General features: G+C 40.6%; 2 protein-coding genes across 5 annotated transcripts in view; one reads left to right on the forward strand and one right to left on the reverse strand.

The window, feature by feature from the left end:
- Positions 1-23,481, forward strand: part of ACO1 (aconitase 1) — a 54,250-nt gene that overhangs the window by 14,371 nt on the left and 16,398 nt on the right. For 2 of the 4 annotated variants that reach the window (XM_040090119.2, XM_040090117.2), the window contains exons 2-6: positions 15,381-15,500; positions 17,217-17,385; positions 19,494-19,631; positions 20,935-21,004; positions 21,109-21,292. In XM_040090119.2, coding sequence (XP_039946053.1) covers positions 15,404-15,500; positions 17,217-17,385; positions 19,494-19,631; positions 20,935-21,004; positions 21,109-21,292 — 658 coding nt within the window. In that variant the 5' untranslated portion in view covers positions 15,381-15,403. Of the gene's footprint in view, positions 1-3,800; positions 3,896-4,411; positions 4,431-15,380; positions 15,501-17,216; positions 17,386-19,493; positions 19,632-20,934; positions 21,005-21,108; positions 21,293-23,481 lie in introns of those variants that run through there. The other 2 variants (XM_040090116.2, XM_040090118.2) reach the window with 2 other exon arrangements.
- LOC120765823 (uncharacterized) lies at positions 3,608-4,426 on the reverse strand. The gene has a single exon (XM_040091015.1). It carries the CDS (start codon positions 4,424-4,426, stop codon positions 3,608-3,610), a length of 819 nt encoding a protein of 272 aa, XP_039946949.1.

Genomic DNA, 23,481 nt, shown 5'->3' on the forward strand with positions numbered 1-23,481 from the left:
TTTTACTGAGTGTTGAACTCATTTAAATAAATAAATTCATTTGTTCTGTAGAACATAGTATGTTAAATGATGTACCCTTAGGTGCTGTTCATGGGGACACTGCACTCCAGAGCCAACCTCATCAGGCCTTTTCATTATACTGTGGAGAGCCAGGAAAAGCAGGACACGTGCAGACACTTCTTGATGGCAGCTCCAAAGCTGTGGGTCCTCTAGGCTGCCAGCTCAAGTTCATTGCCTCCCCATCAGCCCTATCCTAGCCCAGTTTGAGACTGATTGCAGCAATCCTGTGATTGCTGCAACCTCAGTGATTAGCTGAACCTGCATGGAAGATTGCTACAAGACTGAAGTCTACTGCTATATGTTAAGGCTTTATTTGCTGTAATAAGCTGAAAGCTATCTCCTGGGAATTCCAAGTATTTGTAGCTTCTTGATAGGATCAAAAAGAGTAAAATATGTTGAGAGACACAATAGAGAAGTCAGATGGGAACTAAACAAATATGATGTGCTCCCTGGACTACTAGGACATTGGTGAATAACCTCAAAGAATACTCCAGAAGGAATCTGATATTAAACCAAGCTTCTTGGGAATGGATTTCAGTAAGACAGAAAGGACAAAGGACTGACACAGTTCCTCATCTGTTGTGAAATAATTTCATGAAAAGCCCTAAAAGCACTCTAGGATGTACATGACTGCAACATGAAAGGCATTGTTATTCCTATTTGCATCCATCTTCACTACATGAACAGAAAATAATTTTCCTTAATCCTGATTTTGCACACTGCATGATTGTCCAAGAAAACTGTTGGACATCCTTGCAATCTGATCCTAAACCCAAGAACCCATTTCAGTAAACTTCTTCCTTACAAACAATGGATCTAATATAATTCTCACCTCATGGCAGTCTTGGGAGAAAGGCAAACCCAAACATATTTAGTCATGTGCTAAATACAATACATTATTGTAAGCTCAGCCCCAGTGAGAAGAATACTTAAATGCTGGAAATACCAGCAATAACAATCAGATAGCATTGCCATAAATCCTTGAATGAACAGCCTGTCTTTCAGTCCCATGATAGCCTCTGTGTCCTTACAAAAAACCAGTAGAGGCTGAAGCAGTTCTGTCTCTCTTTCTAGGATTTAAAATACTCCCTTCTACTCTCATCCTCAGGCCCTTTCCTCGCCACAGAACAGAAAGTACAAACCTTGCAGATATTCACTGTAAAAAGTCAGAGCTGATATATGGATTTCCTGTTTCTGTTGCTGACCTGCTATTTTCACTAGTCTTTGCTTTTTGTCCAAGAGATTTTAAGTCAATCAGATTTTGCAGCAATTGATTTGGTATCTAGGTATGGAGGATTTTATTCATGATCCAAAACTTAGTGATACACATGGGCTTTGGAAGTCTGTTCTGTTAGAAACAACAACAATAACCAAAATATTTTTTTTTTACATTTTATTTTTAAAGGAAGTGACCCAGAGAAGCATCACAGGACTTAATCCTACAAAGAAGAACACATTTCAAATGTTTTATTACTATTAATTAAACATATAAAAAATTAAAAACTTCTATCAAATAAAGAAACATTTAAAGCTGTATGAGGTTTTAGAAATTCTCTGGCTTTTCAGACCATCAGAGTTATCTACTGTTTTGTGGTGTCACATAGAAAGAAGGGCTTCCACCTTCAAGAGACAAAAGCCAAACTACAAACATAACTGTGTTCTGCCAAACTCAGTCTTAGGAACATCTCTGGCCAAAGGTTTGAAAACATATTGGGTAAAGCAAATTTTATGTTCTAAAAACTAATACAATTCTAAAAGAAGAACTTAGTGTAAGTGAATTACTCCATGTGTTATTTATGCTGAATAGAAAACAGGCCAGCCTGGAAGAGATTTTGAGCAATAACTCAAAGGTACTGTATGTTGTAGATTAGAGGCTGTTTAGAGGTATCAGTTCAGAGAATAGCAGGTTTAACTACAGAGGGTTCCTGGAAATCTTAACTATTCTGGCGAAATAAGTAGCAGGTGTGCCAAATCCAGGATTTCCATATTTAGTTAAAAAAAAACAAAAAAACCAACCAACAAACAACAACAACAACCAAACAAACAAAATCAAAAAAACCCTACTAAATGTATTTTGTTTGCTAGATCTTGGGGTCCTTCCCGCTGATTTCTTCTGGTCTTCCTGCTGGACAGTATTTGTAGGCAGAAGGATCTGTCAGCACAGGTGAGTGTGCAGGAATCCAATCCACAAACATCCAGGTGAGACATGGTGAAACATAGCATTTTCTATGTTTCATCCTTCTTTACAAGTAGAGTTAAGCACTTCCATTTTCACTCACCAGAGACTTGCTCCTGTGCAGCAAAGCCAGCAAGTAACTCAGTTTCCTCTTAGCTCAAGCTTTCTTCAGGTAAAACCAAAACATTACTGATCTCGTTTTACTCCAACTGTCAGTGGTTAGCATCTCTTCTAGTCAGTGCTCTCCAAGACATTACCAAGACTTGCAGAATATTTACATTCCTTACACGCAACTCCTCTTTATTGTGGATACAATTATTTTCTTGGAAATAGATACTTTTTTTGTTTACTTAATTGTTAAGGAAAGTTTCCTGTCTGACCATCCAGGAATCACTCTGGCAGACACACTCAGACCACGTGAGCTGGAACGGAGGTCACTTCACAATGGGTGGCTCCAGTGAGCTAAGGGGTGCCCTGTTTGAGTCCCTACACAGTCTCACCCAGTCACACCGTTTCCTTATGGGCTGGACCCCAGGTTTCCAATGACAGAGTCTCAGACTCCTGTATTCTTACAATGGGTTATTCATGGTGCAGTGACAACAGCTCAAGCTAGTGTCTCTGAGGAGGGACCCTGAACAAAACAAAACCTGGGCTTTTATACCCTCACAGTCTAAGCATGTGAAAGTCTAGGGCCTTCCAGCTGAACCATTGGCTCCTGCTGTGTTTCTCAGTGTCTTCTCACCTAGCTGGGCTACACAGTTCTGCACCCTTAGTTGGGTCAGTGCCAGTTCCTAGCCTCTTACTTCTGGCTCCAGTTATTCCTCAACATTATTCAGGCTCAAACTATATACTGTTCTACTGGGAACATGCTGGACACTGATAAACTCTCCACGGCACTCAACTACGGAGTGATGTAAATTATGTCCTCTAGGATGTTCTCTTCTCTGACATTGTTCTTTACTATTGACGTCATTATATTGATCTTGACCAGCTTGTAAGTAACAACCTGTTTCTGCCAAAAGCCAGGCCAATCAGCTCTCCCCCTGCCAAGAGAAACAACAGGAGGTGCCAGTCCTATTGCACTGCCACGAGGATGAGGATGCAGTCCTGTGTGTCCCGAGCGACACCTGTTCGCTTCCGGGCCCAGGCTTCACGGACAGCACCTCTGGACCTCTCCGAAGCCTGAGCAAGCACTCGGCCTGTGAGCACATGCTGCACTTACGGGCGGTACAAGGCACATCACGGCCCACATCCCGCTGCCCATGTCGCAGTGCCCGTCTTTCCGATGACTCCGCCCGCAGCAGATCTGGCCTTGACCTCGGTGCCACCCACTTACCCACCTCCCCCCGCTCATAGCGCTCGCTCCCCTTCTCATATCCAGGGGAAGGGACTGGCCGAGGAAGGCAGCGGCTCTCCGCGGGGCCAGGGCTGCGGGCGGGGAGGGGAAGCCCGCCCCGTGGCCCCGCCGCCCGGCTGGCCATCCGCTCGCTCGTCCTCCCTCCCTTCCCGCCTCCTGCTCGGGCGGCTGGCGGCCATCCCACCGCCGCTCTGGCCTTGGGGCGCGGGGCGGAGCCCGCCCGCCACCGCCCCTTCGCTCTCGGTGCGCCCGGCGGCCCCTGACGGCGATCGGCGGCGGCGGTCTGCGCTCCTCGCTCCTGGGTGAGTGCGGGCCCCCCCTGCCCAGCTTCTCTCCCGCCCGGCGCCGGCGGCTCGGGTGCCGGGCAGCCGCGTTCCCCGCCGCGGCGTGCCTGCTGCCGGCGGCCGCAGGCGAAGGTGGCGGGGTGGAGGGGCGCCCCTCGGGTCAGAGCCGGCACGGGTGCGGGCCCGGGCGGAGGGCGGGGGCCGGTGGCTAGCAGGGCCCGGCGGCTGGACGGGGATCCTGCCGTCTCCCGGCTCCGGCTTCTGAGGTGGCGGCTGGGAAAGGTCGGTGTATGCTGCGGAGGGAAGGCGGCTCTGGCGGAGCAGCCCCTGCGAGTCACCATCTCGTAGCCGTGGTGGCAGCAGCAGCGGCGGGCTGTGCGGCCCCCGCCAGGCTCCGGGCCCCGATTGGCGAGATCGGGTCTCCAACACCCGGCTTGGGGCCGGCTCACAGCGGGTACAGGGGGCGGCTTTTGCAGAGCGGAGAAAGAGGAATAGATTTAGCTGGAGAAGAACGGGCGTGGAAGAGAAGTTGTGCTGCCCCGTCTTCATGCAGGTGAAGTTTTAACATTGATTTTCTTCCTGGAACTACTCGAGCCTTCTCTATCGGTATTTCAGTAGTATCTACATAGTAGAAGAGAGTGCAGAGTGTATACATGAAGCACACGGCACAACTCCTCTGTGTTGCAAAAAACCTCAGTAGATCTGCAACGTAAGTGGGACAGGGAAAGCATGGAAGAAAATAATTGGAAGGTGGTGCTGATAAAGTGCCAGGTTTTAATAATTTTGGGTGACAAAATAATCTATTTCATGTTCATGGAACAGACAACAGGTGCAGGTGTTCTGTAACAATTCTGGAGGTCATAGGACAGATGCAGGTATTTGCCTTCTGATTTAACTTGACTTAGGACTGTGGTTGTGAAGATCCCCAGTTTCAGTAACTGGATCAGGTATGTGTTTGGATCGGTCCCTGTTTATGTTCAGTATGTTTCCATGTTTCATAACAGCACCACTGCTCCCATTTATTTTTTAACTGGAGGTTGTACTTTGATATTTCGTTTCCACCTCTAAAGCTAGTGAAGGTGGGGGGAGGGGGATAAAGGGGAAGACTGAGAGGTCTGGACTTTAATATTTTTTAGTATCAGCAGGAAACTTGGTGTAAAACAGTGGATTCTCTCTCCAAACAATTGGAATTGAATTAATATCTCTGAGCACTCGGTGCTGTTGCTATTGTTCAGGCTGGCTTTATCAATCCACAAAACCGAAGTAAAGGAAGACCACCCTAGAGAAATATTAACACTGGAATGTTTATTTAGTAATGCTTTGCTTAAAAGCAATTGTGCCTCATCAGAATGTTCTAATAAACTTCTGGGGATTGTTACTGCTTCAAAGAAAGTAAGAGAAGTGTAATGGGCATAGAGTAGGAAGTGCAGCTGAGTCTTGTGCCTTCCAGGATCTGTTGCGTGTATGAGGAGTTATTAGGAAAATTATCAATACTTTACTCATCTCAGACTTTATAAGATAAATGAGATTCCTTGTGAAGCTTTCCACGTAAAAAAAAGTCTGATCACTCAGCAGTGCTTTGCAGATTATATCACGCAGACTATTGCTGAATTGAAAAGACCATGGGGCTTTCAAACTGCAGGTTTTTGTCATACCATATTTGTAGTTTAGCACCTTTCTTACTCTCTGGTTGTCTTTGGCCAGAGGATAATACACTCCATCTTTGATACTATTGGGTGAAGTTTTTATGGTAATGGTGGAAGAACCCAAACAATAAATGCAGAAAATTAGAGAAGAAAATAGCATTTGAATAGTAAGAGATGGAATAAATCTCTTTTGCTAGTGTTTTCCAGCATGGACTCTCACTGTAGGATTGTAAGTGAGAGTAAAAGCTGGAAATTTGCTCGCTTCTTGGAGTAACAATACACTTAAGCTAAGTGGAGAGATGTGAGTTGGAGAGTGGTCCCATTATGTCGTGAAATACAGATAAGGTAGAGAGGAGTTTTAATTGTGTGAAAAGGAGATAAATTTTTTTCAGGGTTTTCGCCTTCGCTGCTGCCTTAGGGATTGATTAATTCAGAAGATTTCCTCTAGGTATTTGGCACTTCCTTGAAAGCATTGGGATGTCCCACACCTGTAGGCTCAGGACTTCAAATGAATGTGAAAAAGGATGTTAATTTTAGTTGTTTGGGGTGTTTTTGCTTACCCTTTCTGTGTGAAAACTGTTACAAAAAAGTTGATTTAAAAATGTTTAGTGGAACTTAATTTGCCTCCTCAGGGAGCTTGGCCGGTAAACTCTGCCAACAGCTAGTTTGAGTTTGTGAAATTGTATCAGACATACACAGACTGAAAGCTGGATTCATCTACACAAATAGTTGAATAGCTGCTGAGATTGCAGGTAGCAGTTTCTGGTGTGAGAAAATTATCTTTATGGCCAGACCACGAATTCAGGATTTGTCTCGAAATGGTGTGAAAAGTTAGGACCCCATAGTGTCAGATTATTTTACAACATAAGTAATCCTTTCATCAGTTCTTCATCCTGAAAGGAATCCTTCCATCTACATATCTTTGGTAGCTCTGAAACAGTTCAGATTTCAAGTTGCAGAAAAGGAGTTTTCAAGGTATGGAGAGAGCAGTTTGTAGAGCTGGTATAATGGTAATGGCATGAGTACAGAGCTGATTCACAATACTCTCATTTTGTTTGCCTTTCCCATGCACCTCTGCTCCATTTCTTCATCCTTCACAGGAATCTTTTGAAACTAACAGACCAACACTGAGATGTCTTTTTAGTCCTTTTGAAGCTGAACTAAAATTTCAAAGACCAAATCTTTGTACACATGTTCTGTATTCAACGCTTCTTGCAGCACTTCCATATTGGTTTCATGGTTTTTTCTAACAAATACTGAAAGCTAGTTCTTTGTTAAAACTGGTCCAAATTGCATATTTGTTAATGAACAGTCTGAAACTACAAGCATAGGTTAAAAAAGCAGCAAGTTTGTATAGAGGTAGGAAGTAGGTTAAAGTTCAGAGTTGCTCTTTCAGGAGGTGGGAAAAAAAATTCAGCACTTAATTTTCAGTGTTTAGTAGTCTCCAGATAAGCTTTCTTTTATTCTCTGGTGTAGCGTTGTTCATTTTCTTGTAGCGAAAAAGGAAAATTAGCCTCTACTTTTATCTGCAACACTCAGTGGTGAGTGTGCTGAAAAGAGGACTCCCTTAACACTTATACCTGCTTAATTATGATCCGGATTTTGTTAAGACTAGATTGCATTTCAGAGCTTGTCCGAGAACACAAGAGCACACTACATATGTGTGCTTGCCTGAGTTACCAAAGGCTGGTGAGATCTATATGAGAGAAGTGTTTTGACTGTCCTTCTAAGCTCTAGGTGCACAGTACCTGTGTTGAAGTGAGGGGGGAGGTAGCATTTGGCTTTCTGGAGGGATGAGTTGATGGAGTTTAATATCTACAGTTTGGAACTGGACGTGCATCTAAACTTCCAGCTCACTTGGAGCTGGAGTTACTTTAAGACCTCAATGTTTGATTTCACAAACTTGATCTCTGACCTAAACTTTCAGTTCCAATATGTGCAATGCAGCATTGCTAGCAAAGTGAAATGGTCAGAATACTTATGACAGCCTATGAAATACACAGATTATGGGACTATGCAATTAGCAACCTGTTCAGTGTGTTGGAAGTTTAGCACTTTATGTATCTGAATAAATAAGTATTTTAACATTGCAGTCAAAAGTTTTAGGCGGCCAGAGAAAGCAGGAACATCTGCAATCCAGAGCTCTGTTTGTTCCAGTACAATGTTCCTCTTGAGCATTAAAGTTGAAAAAGGTTTTCTGAAACTTTTACTAGAGATTATTTAAGAAACCCTTCTTTTTGTATTGCTGCATTTTTTCCATTGTGGAATACTGATGTAGTTTATACTGGCAGAATAGTTGATCAGAATAGTGGACTTCTCTTTAAAGATCCATATGTAATGCTGGACTTTTCTGTGTAACAAAGAAACACATAGACTTTTTTTTCTCCAGTCTCTTTACCACTGAAATCTCACTGTCTGTTAGCAGCAATACAATAGTGTGTATTTGTTACATAGTGGCCTTATCTGCCACTGGTAAAGTAAGTGTTAAATAATAAGAGCTTCTCTAAATCAAAACAAGAAACCTGCGTTCCTTGCAACAGTAATTGCGCTCATCTGTTCTTTGTACATCCAAAAGTAATTGTGGCATTTTATATTTTTTTATAAAACAAGACTCTGCTTGTTCTACTTCTGATGTTGAAGTCTGTCCAAATGTGGGGGAATGTGTGGGCTTGAGGGTTTTTTTGCTTATGGTTTGTTTGTTTGTTTGGGTTTTTGCCATTTTTTGTTGGGCAGGTGGGTTTTTTTTGTTGTTGTGTTGTCATCTGTCTGGTCATCTCTAGCTGTCAGTTAATTTACCCAGTGTAACAAAAGCATTTTTCTTAGCCAACTTGGATATTTAAATTAAAAAAAAAAAAAAAAAAATCCTGCACACAAATGTATTTATTAGGATTTTTGTTCTAAACTGACTTGATTTATGGATGGATTTACTTAATGAAGTTTTACTGCATTAAACATCTGACTGATACTGAAGAAGTTGCCTTTCAATATCCAAAATGCAGACTTTTGTCATCATGCTTAACATCGGTATTCTCCCTGCCTGGTTTTTGGGCAAGGTAGGCATGCACAGATCATGGTGCAATCCCAACGTGATGGAAGTTCCTACATGCTGGACCTGCTTAGAGATCTTTATTCATGGCTACGCCATCTGTAACTTCGGTAAACTGGAATTAGTAATCCTTTTTTTTTTTTTTTTTTTTTAATTGGAGGCGCCCCGCTGAGTAGGATGTGAAACCATGAGAAGAGCTATGTAAGTTTTAGAGGGTAATTGAGCAATATCTCTTCATTAGAGAAGTGCTGTTCAGCTATGTGTAACTGCGAGTAATGTCAGAAAGTGCATGCTCAATGTTGTGATGAAGAATTTATAACTCAGTAGCCTCCTGCCCTGCTACAACTCTGCTTAGATTTTTTTAAATTGCTTGCTTTTGCAGTTTGGCGGTGCTTGTTACAAACTTAACAGCTAAGTGCTGATATATTCAATGGTAGTCATTTGAGAGGACAAAACCAAGGGAAACAACTTGTGGGCATAGGAGTGATAATCACAACAGAAGGTGGCGAGATCTGATTCATCATGGATGAAAAATGCTGCATTTTTCTAGCAAGGCCATGGATGTTGCCTGTGTCCTGCCATATCACCAGGCAAGGACTTTTACCATGGTGGTTCTGCCAGCTCACCTCTTTTTTCCCCAGTTTTCAGTTGGAAGTTTCATTGCAGACACATCATATTTTGTCATGTTCACAAATTTCCTGCAAGTACCAGCAAGTCTGAGCCTTCCCCTTTTTTCTTGATGACTGATAAAATAGTGTGTTTGCTTTGCCTGAATGTAGTCTTTTTAGCATTTCTAGAGTCTGGCAAAATGTTCAAATTAAACGGCTTCTTTGCTGAGTGTGTTCTTCCCTGTGATGGCCAGGAATTTACCCACATTTCAGGAAAAAGAGCATTTACTACCTGAAGTCTGTTTTAGTTAAGATAGTAGGTGTTTAGTTTTATGAAGAAATGTCTAAATTTTACTTCTTATCATTAATAACGTAGATACCCTTTCATAATTGGAAAGACGGTAACTGAGAAATGAAAGATGGAGTAGAAAAAGCAATTGTGGAAACATATTTCTCCAAGTGAGATTAAATATAAGTCTGTACTAAAATGCTAAATAACCATGGCTGTTCTGTTCCTACTTTATGGTCTGAAGCTTAGACAGAAGTTATCTCATCTAGAGCCTTTTTTCCTTTCTGCAGGTCAAACAATCTGTGTCTTTGGTTTGTCGTCAGGTGCTTCTGTAATAAATGTGATAATTATTAATTGTGAGTCTTCTGTAAACATTAGTGTTGTGAACTACAGAAAAAGCATGGTTTATTGTCAACATGTATGTAGGAAACTACTCTATGTGCTACAGTTTTTTTTTTTTTCTGGATGGTGAGAGATGAGTGGGGTGCTCTGATATCCCTAAAACCCCAAAACAATACATACTGTTGAAAGTATGGATCTATTTACAGTCAATGGGTAGAAGTGCAGCTGTGCTTTTAAAAAATAACCTCCTTTTTTTTGTGATGTGAGATTGCTGTGTTTCAGTTTCACCTTCAACTCCAAAGAGAGTAGAATAGTATGTTATAAAGTGATGTCTAGAACAGTTTTCAGACTTTTTCCCAGGCATAGCATGAGGTTAAATGCATTTTTTCCCTCTCCATGATCTTAATGAGATAATTTCTGCAAGTGCAAAATCACGGGATATATTGTCATGTTTTCTCAATTCCATTAATTTCAGTAAAACTTATTTACTGTCATTGTTCCAAGTCACACAACTTATTTTAAAGGGATCTAAAGTAGAGTCAAAGAGTCACTGTCAATCAAGAATGTGCTTTAAACTGAACCAAGTCCTTTTCTAATCAATGTTGTTGTGATGTGACTAGTTTATGTTATGTGACTGTGTTTATGTTAGATACTCAGAAGGGTACAACAGCTGAAGATTTGAAAGCACGCATACAACATATGTTGAAATCTCCTGAGAACATTTTTTTTGGTTTTGGGTTTTTTTTTTTAAGAAAAGATTTTAAGTTACTTACTTAAATCATTTTTATGGAGATCCACAGGAGAATTTAACATACTTTGCTTGTATCTCATGTAGTTGATGAACAAATAAGAGAAGACATGGGAAGAGGTACAAACACCTCTTTCCTTCTATCCCCTTGGACTTGTGCATGTTTCTTATGTCATGATCATCAAATGGTGTGCCCTTCAGGACCCCAGAGAGATCCCCTCTGACAGTACAGCCAGCAGGCATCTTTGTAACGATCTTCTGGTGCTTGTGAGCCTCTGAGGTTTCATGGTAAAAGCTGAGTTTGCTGGCACACTCAATACAGATGAAGTGAGGAGTGTTGTACTAAGATTTTATTTGTTCAAAAGCTATTTTTGAGTATCACAGTGTAAAACTTGTGTTTCCAGAGAAATCTGAACTGTCCTGTGTCATATATAGGGATACAAACAAGAGACAGCTGTTGTGGCCAAGGGTTCATTCTCCACCGTAAAGGGCAAGATGTGTAGCATTTGCAAAAAACAACTTCCTTTTTTTAAATATATATTTGGAAAGTTATGGCCTTATCCAAATTTGTCCTGGTATTCACGGTTACAATCTTTCAGCACTTCTGCTTCCCTGAGGGAGAGAGAACAGGAATCAGGCTTTTTGTGGTGAGCTGATGTGCAGTCTGGGTGAATTGAGGTGTATTCTAACAAGAGGTCGAGTGTGTTGGCACAGTAATAAGCTACTGCATTGATGTAACAAGGTGAGTGGAAAACAATATTGATAGGGAGTTCAGATTCAAAGATGATCAGCATTACTGTGAGCCAAATTGTGGGTGTTCTCAGAATTTTAATAGTAGGCACCAAGTAAGGGCTAAGATAAGGCTGTTGTTTGCCTGGTACACTTCATACAAGTCATGCAACCCTTTAAGAAGGTTCCAGTACTCTGAGATTAGCTCTTGGTCAGAGCATGGTGCTAATAATGCCAAGGTTGTGGACTAGGACACCATATAGGCCATTCACTTGGACTTGGTGATCCTTGTGTGTCCCTTCCAACTCAAAATAGTCTATGAATCTATGTCAGCAATGCTCCTTTTTAAATCCTATGCTGCATTTTCCGGTTTGAATAATCCATATTTTTTAATGTAATCTCCACACAAATAGTTTTAAGTTTGGGCAGAAGATCAACTGCTTGTTTTGGTACGTCTGAGCAGATACTGATGTGGTCCTATACTGGCCATGGTCAATACATGTGACCCTGCATACTGCACCAGTTCCAGGCAGACAGATGTCTGCTCCCCCATGTTTGCATATTTACATTTCAGTGCCTGTAAAACATGAATAAATATTATGTGCTGCAACCACAAGTTAACCTGTATCAAGTTAAGAAAAAAGGTAACCTGTATCCATGGCGAGGATGACTTTAAAAGTTTTGGTATGCTCAGTCTGCATAGTATTGCCGCCAGACTTCTTTTTGGCAAATCACTAGTTCAGAGTTCTGTGCTGTGGCTGCTCTGTTTATAATTGACTGTGAAAATAGTAGTTGGTATGGCTGAGGTTTCCCTAGCTCTGTGAAATTTGCTACAGCAATGCTGCATGTTGGTATTTTTTTCTAAAGATTTTTCCTCTTTTCAGGTGTTTCTGAATGGCTTCTAGGTTTGTAACAGTGCTGTTGATGTCAGTGTGACCAGACAGATGAAAAGAACTTGTGATTAGCCTTTGGTCAGCCCACAGTTTGGCTTATTTATGTAACTTACTGATGAGAGGAGATTTGTACTGTAGTATCTCATGCTGTGAACTAAAAAACCTCTCTTCAGGGAAGTGGGTGACGTCTGGTAAAATAGTGTTAACACACAGATAATGTGACATAACATCTTGAATTTTTGCTGTGATTTGCCAAGACGTGGACTTGAATGCAAAACGTTCGAGCCACAATTTACACTTGGGTGAGAATATGTGAACTGAGTACATAGACTCATGGTCATATCAAATTAATCTGCTTTATCTGTCAGGGGATATCCGAATATTTTCTATCTACAGCTACTCTTAGACTTTCCCATGAGAAATTGATATGCATAAAATAAAGTTCTCATAGTGGAATGCAAAAAAATAAATCTTAACAGGAGGGTAGCGGGCAAGAAGAGGAAGGAAGAAATTCATTTTGATCATTCTCAGTTATAGAAGCACGGAGTTTGCTTAGAGGGACAGCTAGTAGTTCATGCTGTTTAAAGATCATGACACCTAAGGCTTTAGGGGCTTGTGTTCAGGGTGAATATCTGCACACTGGGAAGAGAAGCTTCACAAAATAACTTAACAATGGAAATGTGAGAGGTGATACATATGAGTTTGTGTGTGTGTTTGCAGTGTGTTCATTTGCTGACCTTCCAGCTTCTCTGGGCATTCAGCTTTTTATCTAGAAATGTCTATTGTTTTCTCTAAAAGAATTCTGGAAAATTTTCTTTCTCTTATATTATCTTGCTGCTTTACACCCTGGACCTTCTTTTGTTACGTTTCTGCTATTTATCCTTGGTTGTCTTCGAAATACATGAATTTTTGATTTTGAAAATACTGGAATACTTTAAAAATCCCCCATAAATATGTTCCACATAGTAGTATTTCCTGAACATTCCATGAAACTAGCAGGTGGGATAAATAAATTAATTCTTCGGCCTTGCTTTGTCTGTTTTTAGAAAATACTGGACTTTTGCATCCTTTTGCACCAGTCTCCAAGGCCTGCCATGTCTATCTCCTGCCTTGTTGTGAGTTTTCTTGTTTGAAAAACTGGGACAAGAGAAGATAACGTTACTTGAATAAGACAGGAACAGTACTCTGTAAAACATCAACATATCTAGAAATCAGGCCTATGATGATCTCTCTTTTAAAAAAATTTTAATCGTGACTGGGAATGTTGCCAGGCACTGCAAGAGTATTGTTCTCACTGTTAAATTGTTAGCTTGATCCTTGGCATGTGTTAGCCTAAGCCCATGCTTCCAGAAGAGACTTGGGCAGAGTTCAGGTCTTCAATGAGTTCAGGTCTAGGGAGTCTTCCATTAAGTAGTTTGCATGCAGTTAACTTTTTCTGGACATTAAGAGATATTTCTGTAGTGAATTAGTGAATTTAGGCCCATTTCTGCTGGTTGGCCTTGATATGGGGAATATCTCAGGTTCTTTAACTTCTATATGTGAACATAAAAGTCCTAGGTCCCAGAGGAATGCTTTATCCAGCAAACCATTAAGCCACAAAAACCAGTAAATCAGTAAGCAACACCAACATAAAGAAAATATCTCAAACTAAAATGATGTTTACAATAGAGCCTGTATAAATTTTCTTTTAGGTGGTGACCCTAACAAATCTTTCTGAAATTAAGAGGGTTCTTTCTGTCTCTGACAGCATTTGTAACCTTAGTCTATAATACTACCTATCTCAAAACAATAGTGTTTGCTGGTTTTGTTTAATTGTTTTTAACTTTGAATGCAAACGTCTGTTTAGTTTTAGATCAACGCCACTTCTGTTGGTTTTGGCTGGGGTACAATTAATTTTGTCCCTAATAGCTAGTATGGGGCTGTGTTTTGTATTTGTGCTGGGAACAGGGTTGATAACACAGGGATGTTTTAGTTCCTGCTGAGCAGGGCTTACAGAGCCTTTGCAGCTCCTCACCCACCCCCCCAGTGAAGAGACTGGGGCTATGCAGGGAGCTGGGAGGGGACACAGCTGGAACAGCTGACCCCAGCTGACCCAAGGGGTATCCCACTGCATATGGCATCACGTTCAGCGTATAAAGCTGTGAGGAGAAGGGAGAGGGAGATGTTCAGGGTTATGGTGTTCGTCTTCTCAAGTCACCACAAGGCGTGATGGGGCCCCGCTGTCCTGGAGATGCCTGAACACCTGCCTGCCCATGGAAGAGGTGGATGAATTCTTTGTTTTGCCTTGTTGGCAGGTCTACCTTTTGCTTTATCTATCAAAACATCTCTATGTCAACCCATGAATTGTTTTCGATTTTGGTGCTCTGCTTTTCCTTTTCCCACCAGAAGGGGGTGAGGGAGTAACTACTGTGGGTGCTTAGTTGCTGCTTGGGGTTAAACCACTTAAGAAATGGGACTATATTGTCATGGTAATTCGTGAATCACAGAGGCACAAATGACTGTCTAGCAACAGCATAAATTAGAAAATAATGAAGACATCGAATTTCCTTTGTGAAATTGTTTCCAGAGAAGGGCAACAAAGATGGTGAAGGGGCCGGAGCACAGGTTCTGTGAGCAGTGGCTGAGTGAGCTGAGGTTGTTTAGCCTGGACAAAAGGAGTCTCAGGGGAGACCTTATCCTTCTCTACAGCTCCCTGAAAGGAGGGTATAGCCATGTGGGGTCAGTGTCTTCTCCCAGGCAGCTAGATACAGGACGAAACATGTTCTCAAGCTGCACCAGAGGAGGTTTATATTTGATCTTAGGAAAAATTTATTCCAGTCATTGAAATAGACTACCCAGGGAAGTGATGGATTCATCATCAAAAGGTGTGTGGATGTGGCACTTGAGGATGTGGTTTAGTGGTAGATATGGTGACACTCAGTTAACAGTTGCACTTGATAATCTTAGAAGTTGTTTCCATCTCTTAAGAGTCTAGGATTCTAAACAATCTGTATTTTCCACAATACTCCTATCTTGCTTCAGACCTTTTATCTCAGAGGATGTGTTACAAGTAGATTTGTGGTGGAAGGGAAATGACTGAGAGTACCTTTTTCTCTGGCACAGGCCTTTGTGTGTGGGATAGATACACTGTAGACTGTGGGACATGTACTTTGTATGCAGGACAATGTCATGAAAATATCTTTGATTTTTCTTTTTTTTTAAGGACACTAACGGTCTTCAACAACCATGAACAACCCTTTCGTACGGATTGTGGAGCCACTGGACCCGAAACAGCCTCTGAAGAAATTCTTCAATCTGAGCAAATTGGAAGATGCGAGATATGGTATGTTAACAACATAAGAAGCATTTTGCTAATACTGATGAACAGAACCTGAACAGACTGCCATGTTGGATGATACTTGATCTCTGGAGAGAACTATAAATTCAAAAGGTGGATCCTAAAAACAAAATTTTAGCAAAATTTAATTATTGAAATTTAGAATTACAAGTATTGGCACAATCATAGTAGTATTTTGTCAGCATACTGTGCACAAAGCAGTCTTCTTTTTCCAGAGTGGGTGAAAAGAGCAAGGCAAAACTAAGAGCACAAGTTTTCTTATACTGCTAAAGGCTGGAAAGGGTCTAATGCTGATATGTATGACTGAACCGATCAGAAAGATTTTTTTCAGCTTTAGAAACAGAGAATCCTTTCTGGGGAGGCTTTTTCCTTAGTTCCTCTAACATTTCCCGAATCTTTCAGCAGCATTGGTAAAAATCTTAGTGTCTGTCCCATTGACTTAGAAAGTGAGTGTCTACAGCTTAGAGTTGTCTGTGTTGGGTGTTTGGTGTTTCAAAAGGAAACAGGTGATTAAGGAGAAATCAGAGAACAAGAAGAGGAACACTTGCTCTGAATGTCAGCAAAGCATATCCATTACAGGCTCCGATAACTGAGCAGTCAATTAATGTCAGTCTTGGTAGATTAAAAGCAGAGAAGAGTCTTACGGAATACACATATGGTGCTACCAACTGATCCATTCCAGGATTCCAAGAATGATAACCTCCAGATTCTTTGAAGAAAAAAAGATGCAATTCTCACTATCCAGCATAAAAAAAGCAATAGCTTAGCAGGGAAGGGCAGGAGAAGATTCTAAAAAAACCCAAAACAACAACAGTAACAATAACCCCCAAAACAAAACCCCCAACAACAACCAGCCCAAATTGTTCTGAATTACTGTGTCCTGAATAATAGATGGGTTTTTTTACAATAGCACTAATGCGGTCTCAGTGTGATTAAGTGACTTTTATGTCTTGGGGGCCAGCCCTGTGTAGAAAGTTGGAACAAACTTCTCAAAATATTTTAAAATGTAAGTATTCTGAGTGGCAATCAAACAGCTATTATTAGAGTGGACCAGAGGAGGAAGGACTGAGACATGTTTGGGCTTTTTCTTCACACCCATTCCTTATAGCAGAGCTGTCAGGACTGCTCCAATAGTATTTTGTGTCATCTTCTTTAAATATTTCTAATTTGAAGTAAAAGAAGATTAATAAATGCACAGTCTGACTTTCATTCAGTTTCATCTTCCATGTCTTGAGATGAAGAGACTGCATGAACACTAAAGCTGTGCTTCCAGTGTGGCAGGTAGAAAACTATGCTTTTCCTGGTACATTTTTATGTCTGTGGTCAGCGACAAGATTGAGATCAAACTGCAGGTAAATAAGGTGATCACAGCATGTTTTCAGGGTAGCTCTGCAGGGTAGCTATGCTTCCATAGCTCCATTCTGCTATGGAGAATGGGAAAGCTGTGGAAAACTCCTTCAGCAAAGATGTCTACTATGTCACAGGAGCTGAGAAATTAAACCTGCTGAAAGTATCTAGTGGAACAGGTCTGCAGTTAGTACTGACCTCTTGGCAAAGCTGGAGGCTGGAAAAGGGGTTTGGATCAGGATAAAGCCTTGCGAGAATATGGGAACCTTTCTGCCCCAGGCATGGAAGTTTGTGCTTACTGACATATGCCCAAAGGTAAAAACTGAATTTGTTTCTTGCTTCTTACCCATGCAGCTCGCCTGCCATTTTCCATTCGAATCCTCCTGGAAGCCGCGATCCGTAACTGTGATGAGTTCCTAGTGAAGAAAGGAGATGTTGAGAATATTCTCAACTGGAAAGTGATGCAACACAAGAATGTTGAAGTGCCATTTAAGCCTGCAAGAGTTATTCTGCAAGACTTCACGTGAGTGATGCTCTCCAAAGCAAGGAAGAGGGGCTTTTGAAAGTGCAGCAATGATCAGCGTGGGGTGGAGGGGTGAGCTGAGGGGAAGAATAGCAGTGAGATATTTTCAACTTTCCTGGATATCATGCTACAGACAGCACCGGAAGAGGCAAAAACTCAGAATAAGAGCACTGAGAGAAGCTCTTCTGAAATGGAGAAGTAAAATATCTTCACAAAACATGGGAAGAAAATGGGATTTATAAATTGCATCCAAGTGAGAGAGTTTGATATTTAGAAGTTTTCTTTGAAGAGGTAGTATTGTTTATTCCCCCTCTCTCTGTCTTTATTTTGTTTTGTTTATTTGTTGCTTTTTGTTCCCCAGGGGCTCTTGCTTTCAATTTTCTACCTATTTCAGTTCTCATTTATAACCCATATCATTACTTCCTCTTCTAAACCAGTATTGTTATATTTTTAAGGATTTCTCTGCTGTTGCAAAAATGACATTATTATTTTTCCCAGAAATGCAAATTGAGATTCTTGCCTAATCTGTGAATTCTGAAAACTGGGCCTTGTTATTGCAGTGAGTCCTCAGGTGTCAGTAATAATCATATAATAGTTCCTGTTCAATGTGGAAAGTCAATTTTCACGTGAAACAATAGCATCTAACTGTTCTAATACAGCATTTGACTTGCAAGTCTACTCAATGTTCTTTGTATCTTTGTCCACTGTCTTAATATAATATTTTAGTACATCCATGGTAAGCCCAGTGCAGCAACGCTGCCTGTTGGTTTTCTTCCTCAACAGTAAAGTGTCTTAGCTGTCATACCCTATGTTTTGCTTTCTTGCAGAGGTTGTCAAAGTGCTAGAGACTTAGTACAACTCAACTTCTAAAGACATCAGAAAAAAATTGGCAAAATTTCAAATTAAAGAAGTGCTGATTTCCTAGCTATTTTTCATCCAGTAGCTGTTGTTAATGGCTTGAAAAATTGGGGCAGAGAGGAAGCTGAACTTTCAAGCAAACATTGTTCCTTTTCTTACTGTTCTTTCTTGCCCCCTACTCCTGTTGTGTTTTAAAAATGTGCCTATAAGTCTTGAGAGCAACTGCATTTCTGAAAAATGAGCTCTTGGACAGGCCTCTGAGGACCTTTTTGAACAAGGCAACTTTGGCAACTTTCCAGAAGCCATACAACAATTACATTCAGGTTGTCCTGGTTTAGAACTATCTAATTTCCTAGGATTATTCTGTAATCATCCTGCATCATTCCAAGATGGTAGAAGGATATTGTGTCAGTTCCATATCAATTGTATAACATTTGTAACTTGACAATATAAGTCTTCTGCTTCTTTCCCCCCATCTCTCTCCCTCAAATTCCTCTAGGTAGCATACCACAGAATTTCCTCCTTTTCCTATAAAAAGCTTATCCTTGGATGTCGAAGTGCTGAGCAACATCAGTTAGTTGTGTCCAGGTTAGATAATGTGGATCCTTTTTCCTGTTTATTTTTTGGTAATTTTTCAGGATTTTCAAGGCAAAATTCTGTAGAAACTAAGAAGCCTTTTACTGCTCTTGTAGCACAGTTTCCGATATTTTAAAAAATTGTAATCGCTTTCTTATGTGGAAAACATAAATGCTTACTGCTTTGGGCTGCTCTTACAAAAGTGTGGTTTTTTCAGTGGGTTGCTTATTGATGCCAGAACCTTATTGAGCACATCAGAGAACCATTTTTGTTTTAGCAGCCAGCAAAATCAGACAGGCAAGTATGTAAGAGGGTTTTCCAAGATGTTTGAAGATATCGTGGTAGAACACACCTCAGTAGAAAACTGAGAATGTGTGTGCAGAGAAGCATCAGAAGCTATGTTAATAGAAATACTGAGAAGTGTATGATCTCTTAGATAAGTCAAGTGTTGAAATGTCAGAAGTTCTGGTTACTACTCATTGTTTACTTGCACTGAAGATGGAGGAGTGCAGTTTGCTTAGTATGTGACAGCAGGTGTCTGTTCTGTATCTCAGGATTGGTGTTGGTTTATTTTTTTTTTTTTGTGTGTGTGGTTTTTTGTTTTTTTGTTTGTTTTGTTTTGTTTTTCCTCTTATCCAAATTGTTTCACCGTGCCCATTTTGTTTCTGTTGTAGTGGGGTGCCTGCTGTGGTTGACTTTGCTGCAATGCGTGATGCTGTGAAGAAACTTGGTGGGGACCCTGAAAAAATCAATCCTATCTGTCCTGCTGATCTTGTGATAGACCACTCCATCCAGGTTGATTTTAACAGGCAGTAAGAATAAAAAAAACACGTTCTTTACTTCTTAATGGTAGTAAGTAAACTGAATCCAGTCATCAAGGTAGTTATACTGATGATACTGTTAACATTTGTACTACAACATATCAGACATTAAGAAATTTTAAAGTTAGACTGTTTTATCAGCTGTGGTGAGCTGGGCGGAGAATTTTCGCTATCCGTGGTGCATCTCTCAGCAGCACAAACCTGTACTAAATGTTGATAGAAAAAGACTCATTCCAGGCCTGTGTTTATAGTGCTTCTCTTTAATAATGCTGCATTATTATTAATCCCTCAGAAATGGCTTTTTTTACCACATGCACTTTTTTGACCCCATGAGGGTTTTTAGAAAGGACAAATGAGAATATTTCCTTTCTTCCTCACTTCTCTAAGAAGAGAGGTGATCTACACTAGGCTCAGCTCTGAGGAACTGCTTTCTGCTTCAGTGCTTCCAAGCAGAAGAGCATGAGATGCTGCTTACTATGGCCCCTATGAGTCCTGGAGAGAAACATAAGTCTATTCAGTCCTCAGCATGCTGAGGACAAAGATAGAAGGACTCACTAGGATTCACTAGACCCACAGTAAAATACAAGACCTCTCTATAGAGGTCCTTCTACCCTCCAAGGTACATAAATATGGGCCTACTGAACTAATCTTTCAAACAGATCCTGCAATCACACATTTTATGGTAGTTTCTTTTCATCTTTTTGAAATCATTATTTTTTTGACATAGTCTTATATTATTTCTATTAGGCTCATTAGCATATGTAAGAAAATACAGATTTTTCCCTCATATAGAGAACATTGGTCAGATTTATGCTTCAGTTCTTTCAAACTCTGCAGACCTAAGTTAGGCAGCTGACTGAAGTGAAGAACTTGTTAATACTGTCTGCTTTGAAAGAGAGGCTTCAGACAGCACTGTATCATAGTGACAACCTTCTTAAACAAAGTTGCAGGACAGTTGTGTTCCAGTTTCCTTTTACTGCCTTGATGATTGCTTCTGATTTAGGTGTTGGAAAAGTCACATTTTGCCAACATGCAGTGTTGCTTTTCTTAGGATACAACATTTAAGACTGCCAAATGCAGCTTGGTATTCACATTTGAGGCAGAGTTTGGTTATTATCACTTCAGATTCCTTAAATCCTTTTCATTGGTTGCCTGTAAGGTTATTAAAATGGTCAATGGCTCAGCATTCACATTAGCTATTAAATCTTCTTTTCTTTCAACCTTAGGATATATTACTAGATATAAAATTCAGGTGGTGCTTTTAATTCTGACAGCTGATTATTTTCACTTGCAGGTCAGACAGCTTGCAAAAAAATCAGGACTTGGAATTTGAAAGGAACAAAGAAAGATTTGAATTCTTAAAGGTACTGACAAAAATAATCTTATTTGCATGGAGAAAAGTTCAGTGAATGAAAGATCTTGAAGTGCTCATGTTGACAATTTTTTACTCTAATTCCTTTTGTTTCAGTGGGGCTCTCAAGCTTTTAAAAACTTGAAGATTATTCCGCCAGGCTCTGGCATCATCCACCAAGTGAACCTGGAGTATTTGGCAAGAGTGGTGATGGATCAGGATGGCTACTACTACCCAGACAGTGTGGTGGGCACTGACTCGCACACCACCATGATAGATGGCTTGGGAGTGCTTGGCTGGGGTATGTACAGCAGTGTCTCATGAGCAGTCTCTTGGCTCAGGCAGCTGTGTTTTGGGCTCTGGCGAGTTGCCACTGGCTGGCAGATCGCCCCCACCCAATCAGTTCCTCACTCCTCCTGCTAGCACAATGGGGGAAGAGAATTATTAGTCCAAGTGCAAGATTAAAGTAATGGATGGGGGCAAAGACGGTTTAAGTGAAGAGGGATGAGTGTAGGGAAAGGAAATGAAAGAAGTGATGCAAAGACAATCAGTCACCAGCTCCCATCAGCATACCAAAGCCCAGCCAGTCCTTGGGCAGTGGCTGCTTTGGAAAGCCCACCTCCCCGATTGGTATTGAACCTGATGTTTTATGGCGTGGAGTATCTCATTGTTCAGCTCTGGTCAGCTGGCCTGGCTATGCCTCTCCGACTGTTTTCCCCGCTCCAGCTCACTTGCTGCATGGCAGGGTGCAAACCAAAATACATTGATACTGTGTAAGCACTGCTGAGCAATGGCTAAAACTCTGGTGTGCTACCAACAGCAGTTTGGTCACAAATCTAAAACATGGCACTATATGAGCTGCTGTGAAGAAAAGTTATCTCTGTGTCAGCTAGACACATTTACATAGCCTAACCCTACATGCAAGTAACCTGGTAAGGTCTCTTAGAGTTACATAAGACTTTGTAATTGAGCTCCCCTTTCTGATAACTGCCTCAGATGATTTCTGCTGCATGTGTTGATGGTTTTGTTTGGTTTTTTTTTTAATATATTCTTTTCTATTCTGCGTTTAAATCACAAGGAAGTACGTAAGGAAAATATTAAATAAAAGCAGGGAATTGAAGTAGCACTGACCATCCAATTTTTCTTGTGTCACTTGCCTACTTTAGAAGTGTTGGATTATCCAAAAATAACTGCAAATGCAAATCTATTAGGTGGAAGGTGCTGAAAATTAAATCTGTGTGACTTAAACATGGTCAGAGATGACATTATGGAGGACAGAACTGTGAAGTTCTAATACCAGTGTTCTGCACAATATTTGTTACAGGAGTAGATATAAATAATTTTTTTTCTCTGTGGTGGTGAACTGAAGTGCTTGAATTAATGAATAAATAGGTAACTATGGAGTGGAAGTATTTCTGGTTGTCCCACATAGTAGCAAAGACTTCAGCTGAGCCTTTGTTTTCCTGTGATAGGAGCACAATTGAAACTGCCATTGTACAAAGATGGAACATACTGTGTTTTTAAAGAGTATTTGCTAGTTGTTCATGAAAGTGCTTGTGAAGTTCTGAGCACCACGTATGATAGGACTTTCTGTTTTCAATAATCCACCTATACTACTGCAGCAGTACTGGTTGAGTGGGACTTTTTGAATCAAGAGTGAAAGAGTTCCTGGCTTAGAATATGAAGGTAAACAAGTTCAATGTATCTAAAGAATGACATCTTTGGGATTAGACGCATCTCTTATTCTATATTTGATTGCAGCATATGCATGGAGCCATCATTTGGATGAAGTTGTAGCACTGAAAGCTGCTAGGAAAAGTGTGACTCAGCCTCATTTTTTCTCCAGAATGTGGAAAGTATGGCTGGACACAATCTGTAGCATATGTGCTCAGAATTCATTCTCTTGGATCCGATATTTTTTTCCAGAGGCTGGTGATGTTGAATTTGGTTCATGACTGTCAGTGGTAGTCAGTCAGTTATGTTGACTTACTTGACTGTTTAGAAATGATTCAACAGCAAGTGAAAGGAGCCACATGACTGGATGTGTCACAGTATTATCTTTTAAATTAACAGAGACATATAATTTTGAATAAAAGAAATTAGAAATTATTTTTCAGAACCGTTCTTCGATTAAGAGGGCAAAATGATTGGAGTAGTGATTTGGCATTCATAAGCAGCTATTACAGGCAGTTTTTTCTAGCTCAGTATTCATTAAGCTAAACGAAAGGTAGAAGGAGATTTTGAAGGAGAAGATAAACATACGAGGGACTTTCTACAGGCAAAAAGTTAGAAGACTGCTTAATGGTTGGGCTGCTTAATGCCAAATTGCTAGATAATAAACACCATGGCTTTATTGGATTGCATATGACTCTGACATCTTGATACATTACCTTAATAAATTAGCAATATTAAGTAGTAGCTGGAATTCTAATAGTGAATGTGTGCTTATGCAAAAGTTCCTGCTACACATTCCCAAGCCCTGTTGAAATG

Source organism: Hirundo rustica, chromosome Z, assembly GCF_015227805.2.
Source record: "Hirundo rustica isolate bHirRus1 chromosome Z, bHirRus1.pri.v3, whole genome shotgun sequence".
Lineage (NCBI taxonomy): Eukaryota > Metazoa > Chordata > Aves > Passeriformes > Hirundinidae > Hirundo > Hirundo rustica.

Bases quoted from the DNA above. Each gene is read 5' to 3' on its own strand.
- LOC120765823 (XM_040091015.1), bottom strand. From the start codon at position 4,426: ATGAAGACGGGGCAGCACAACTTCTCTTCCACGCCCGTTCTTCTCCAG.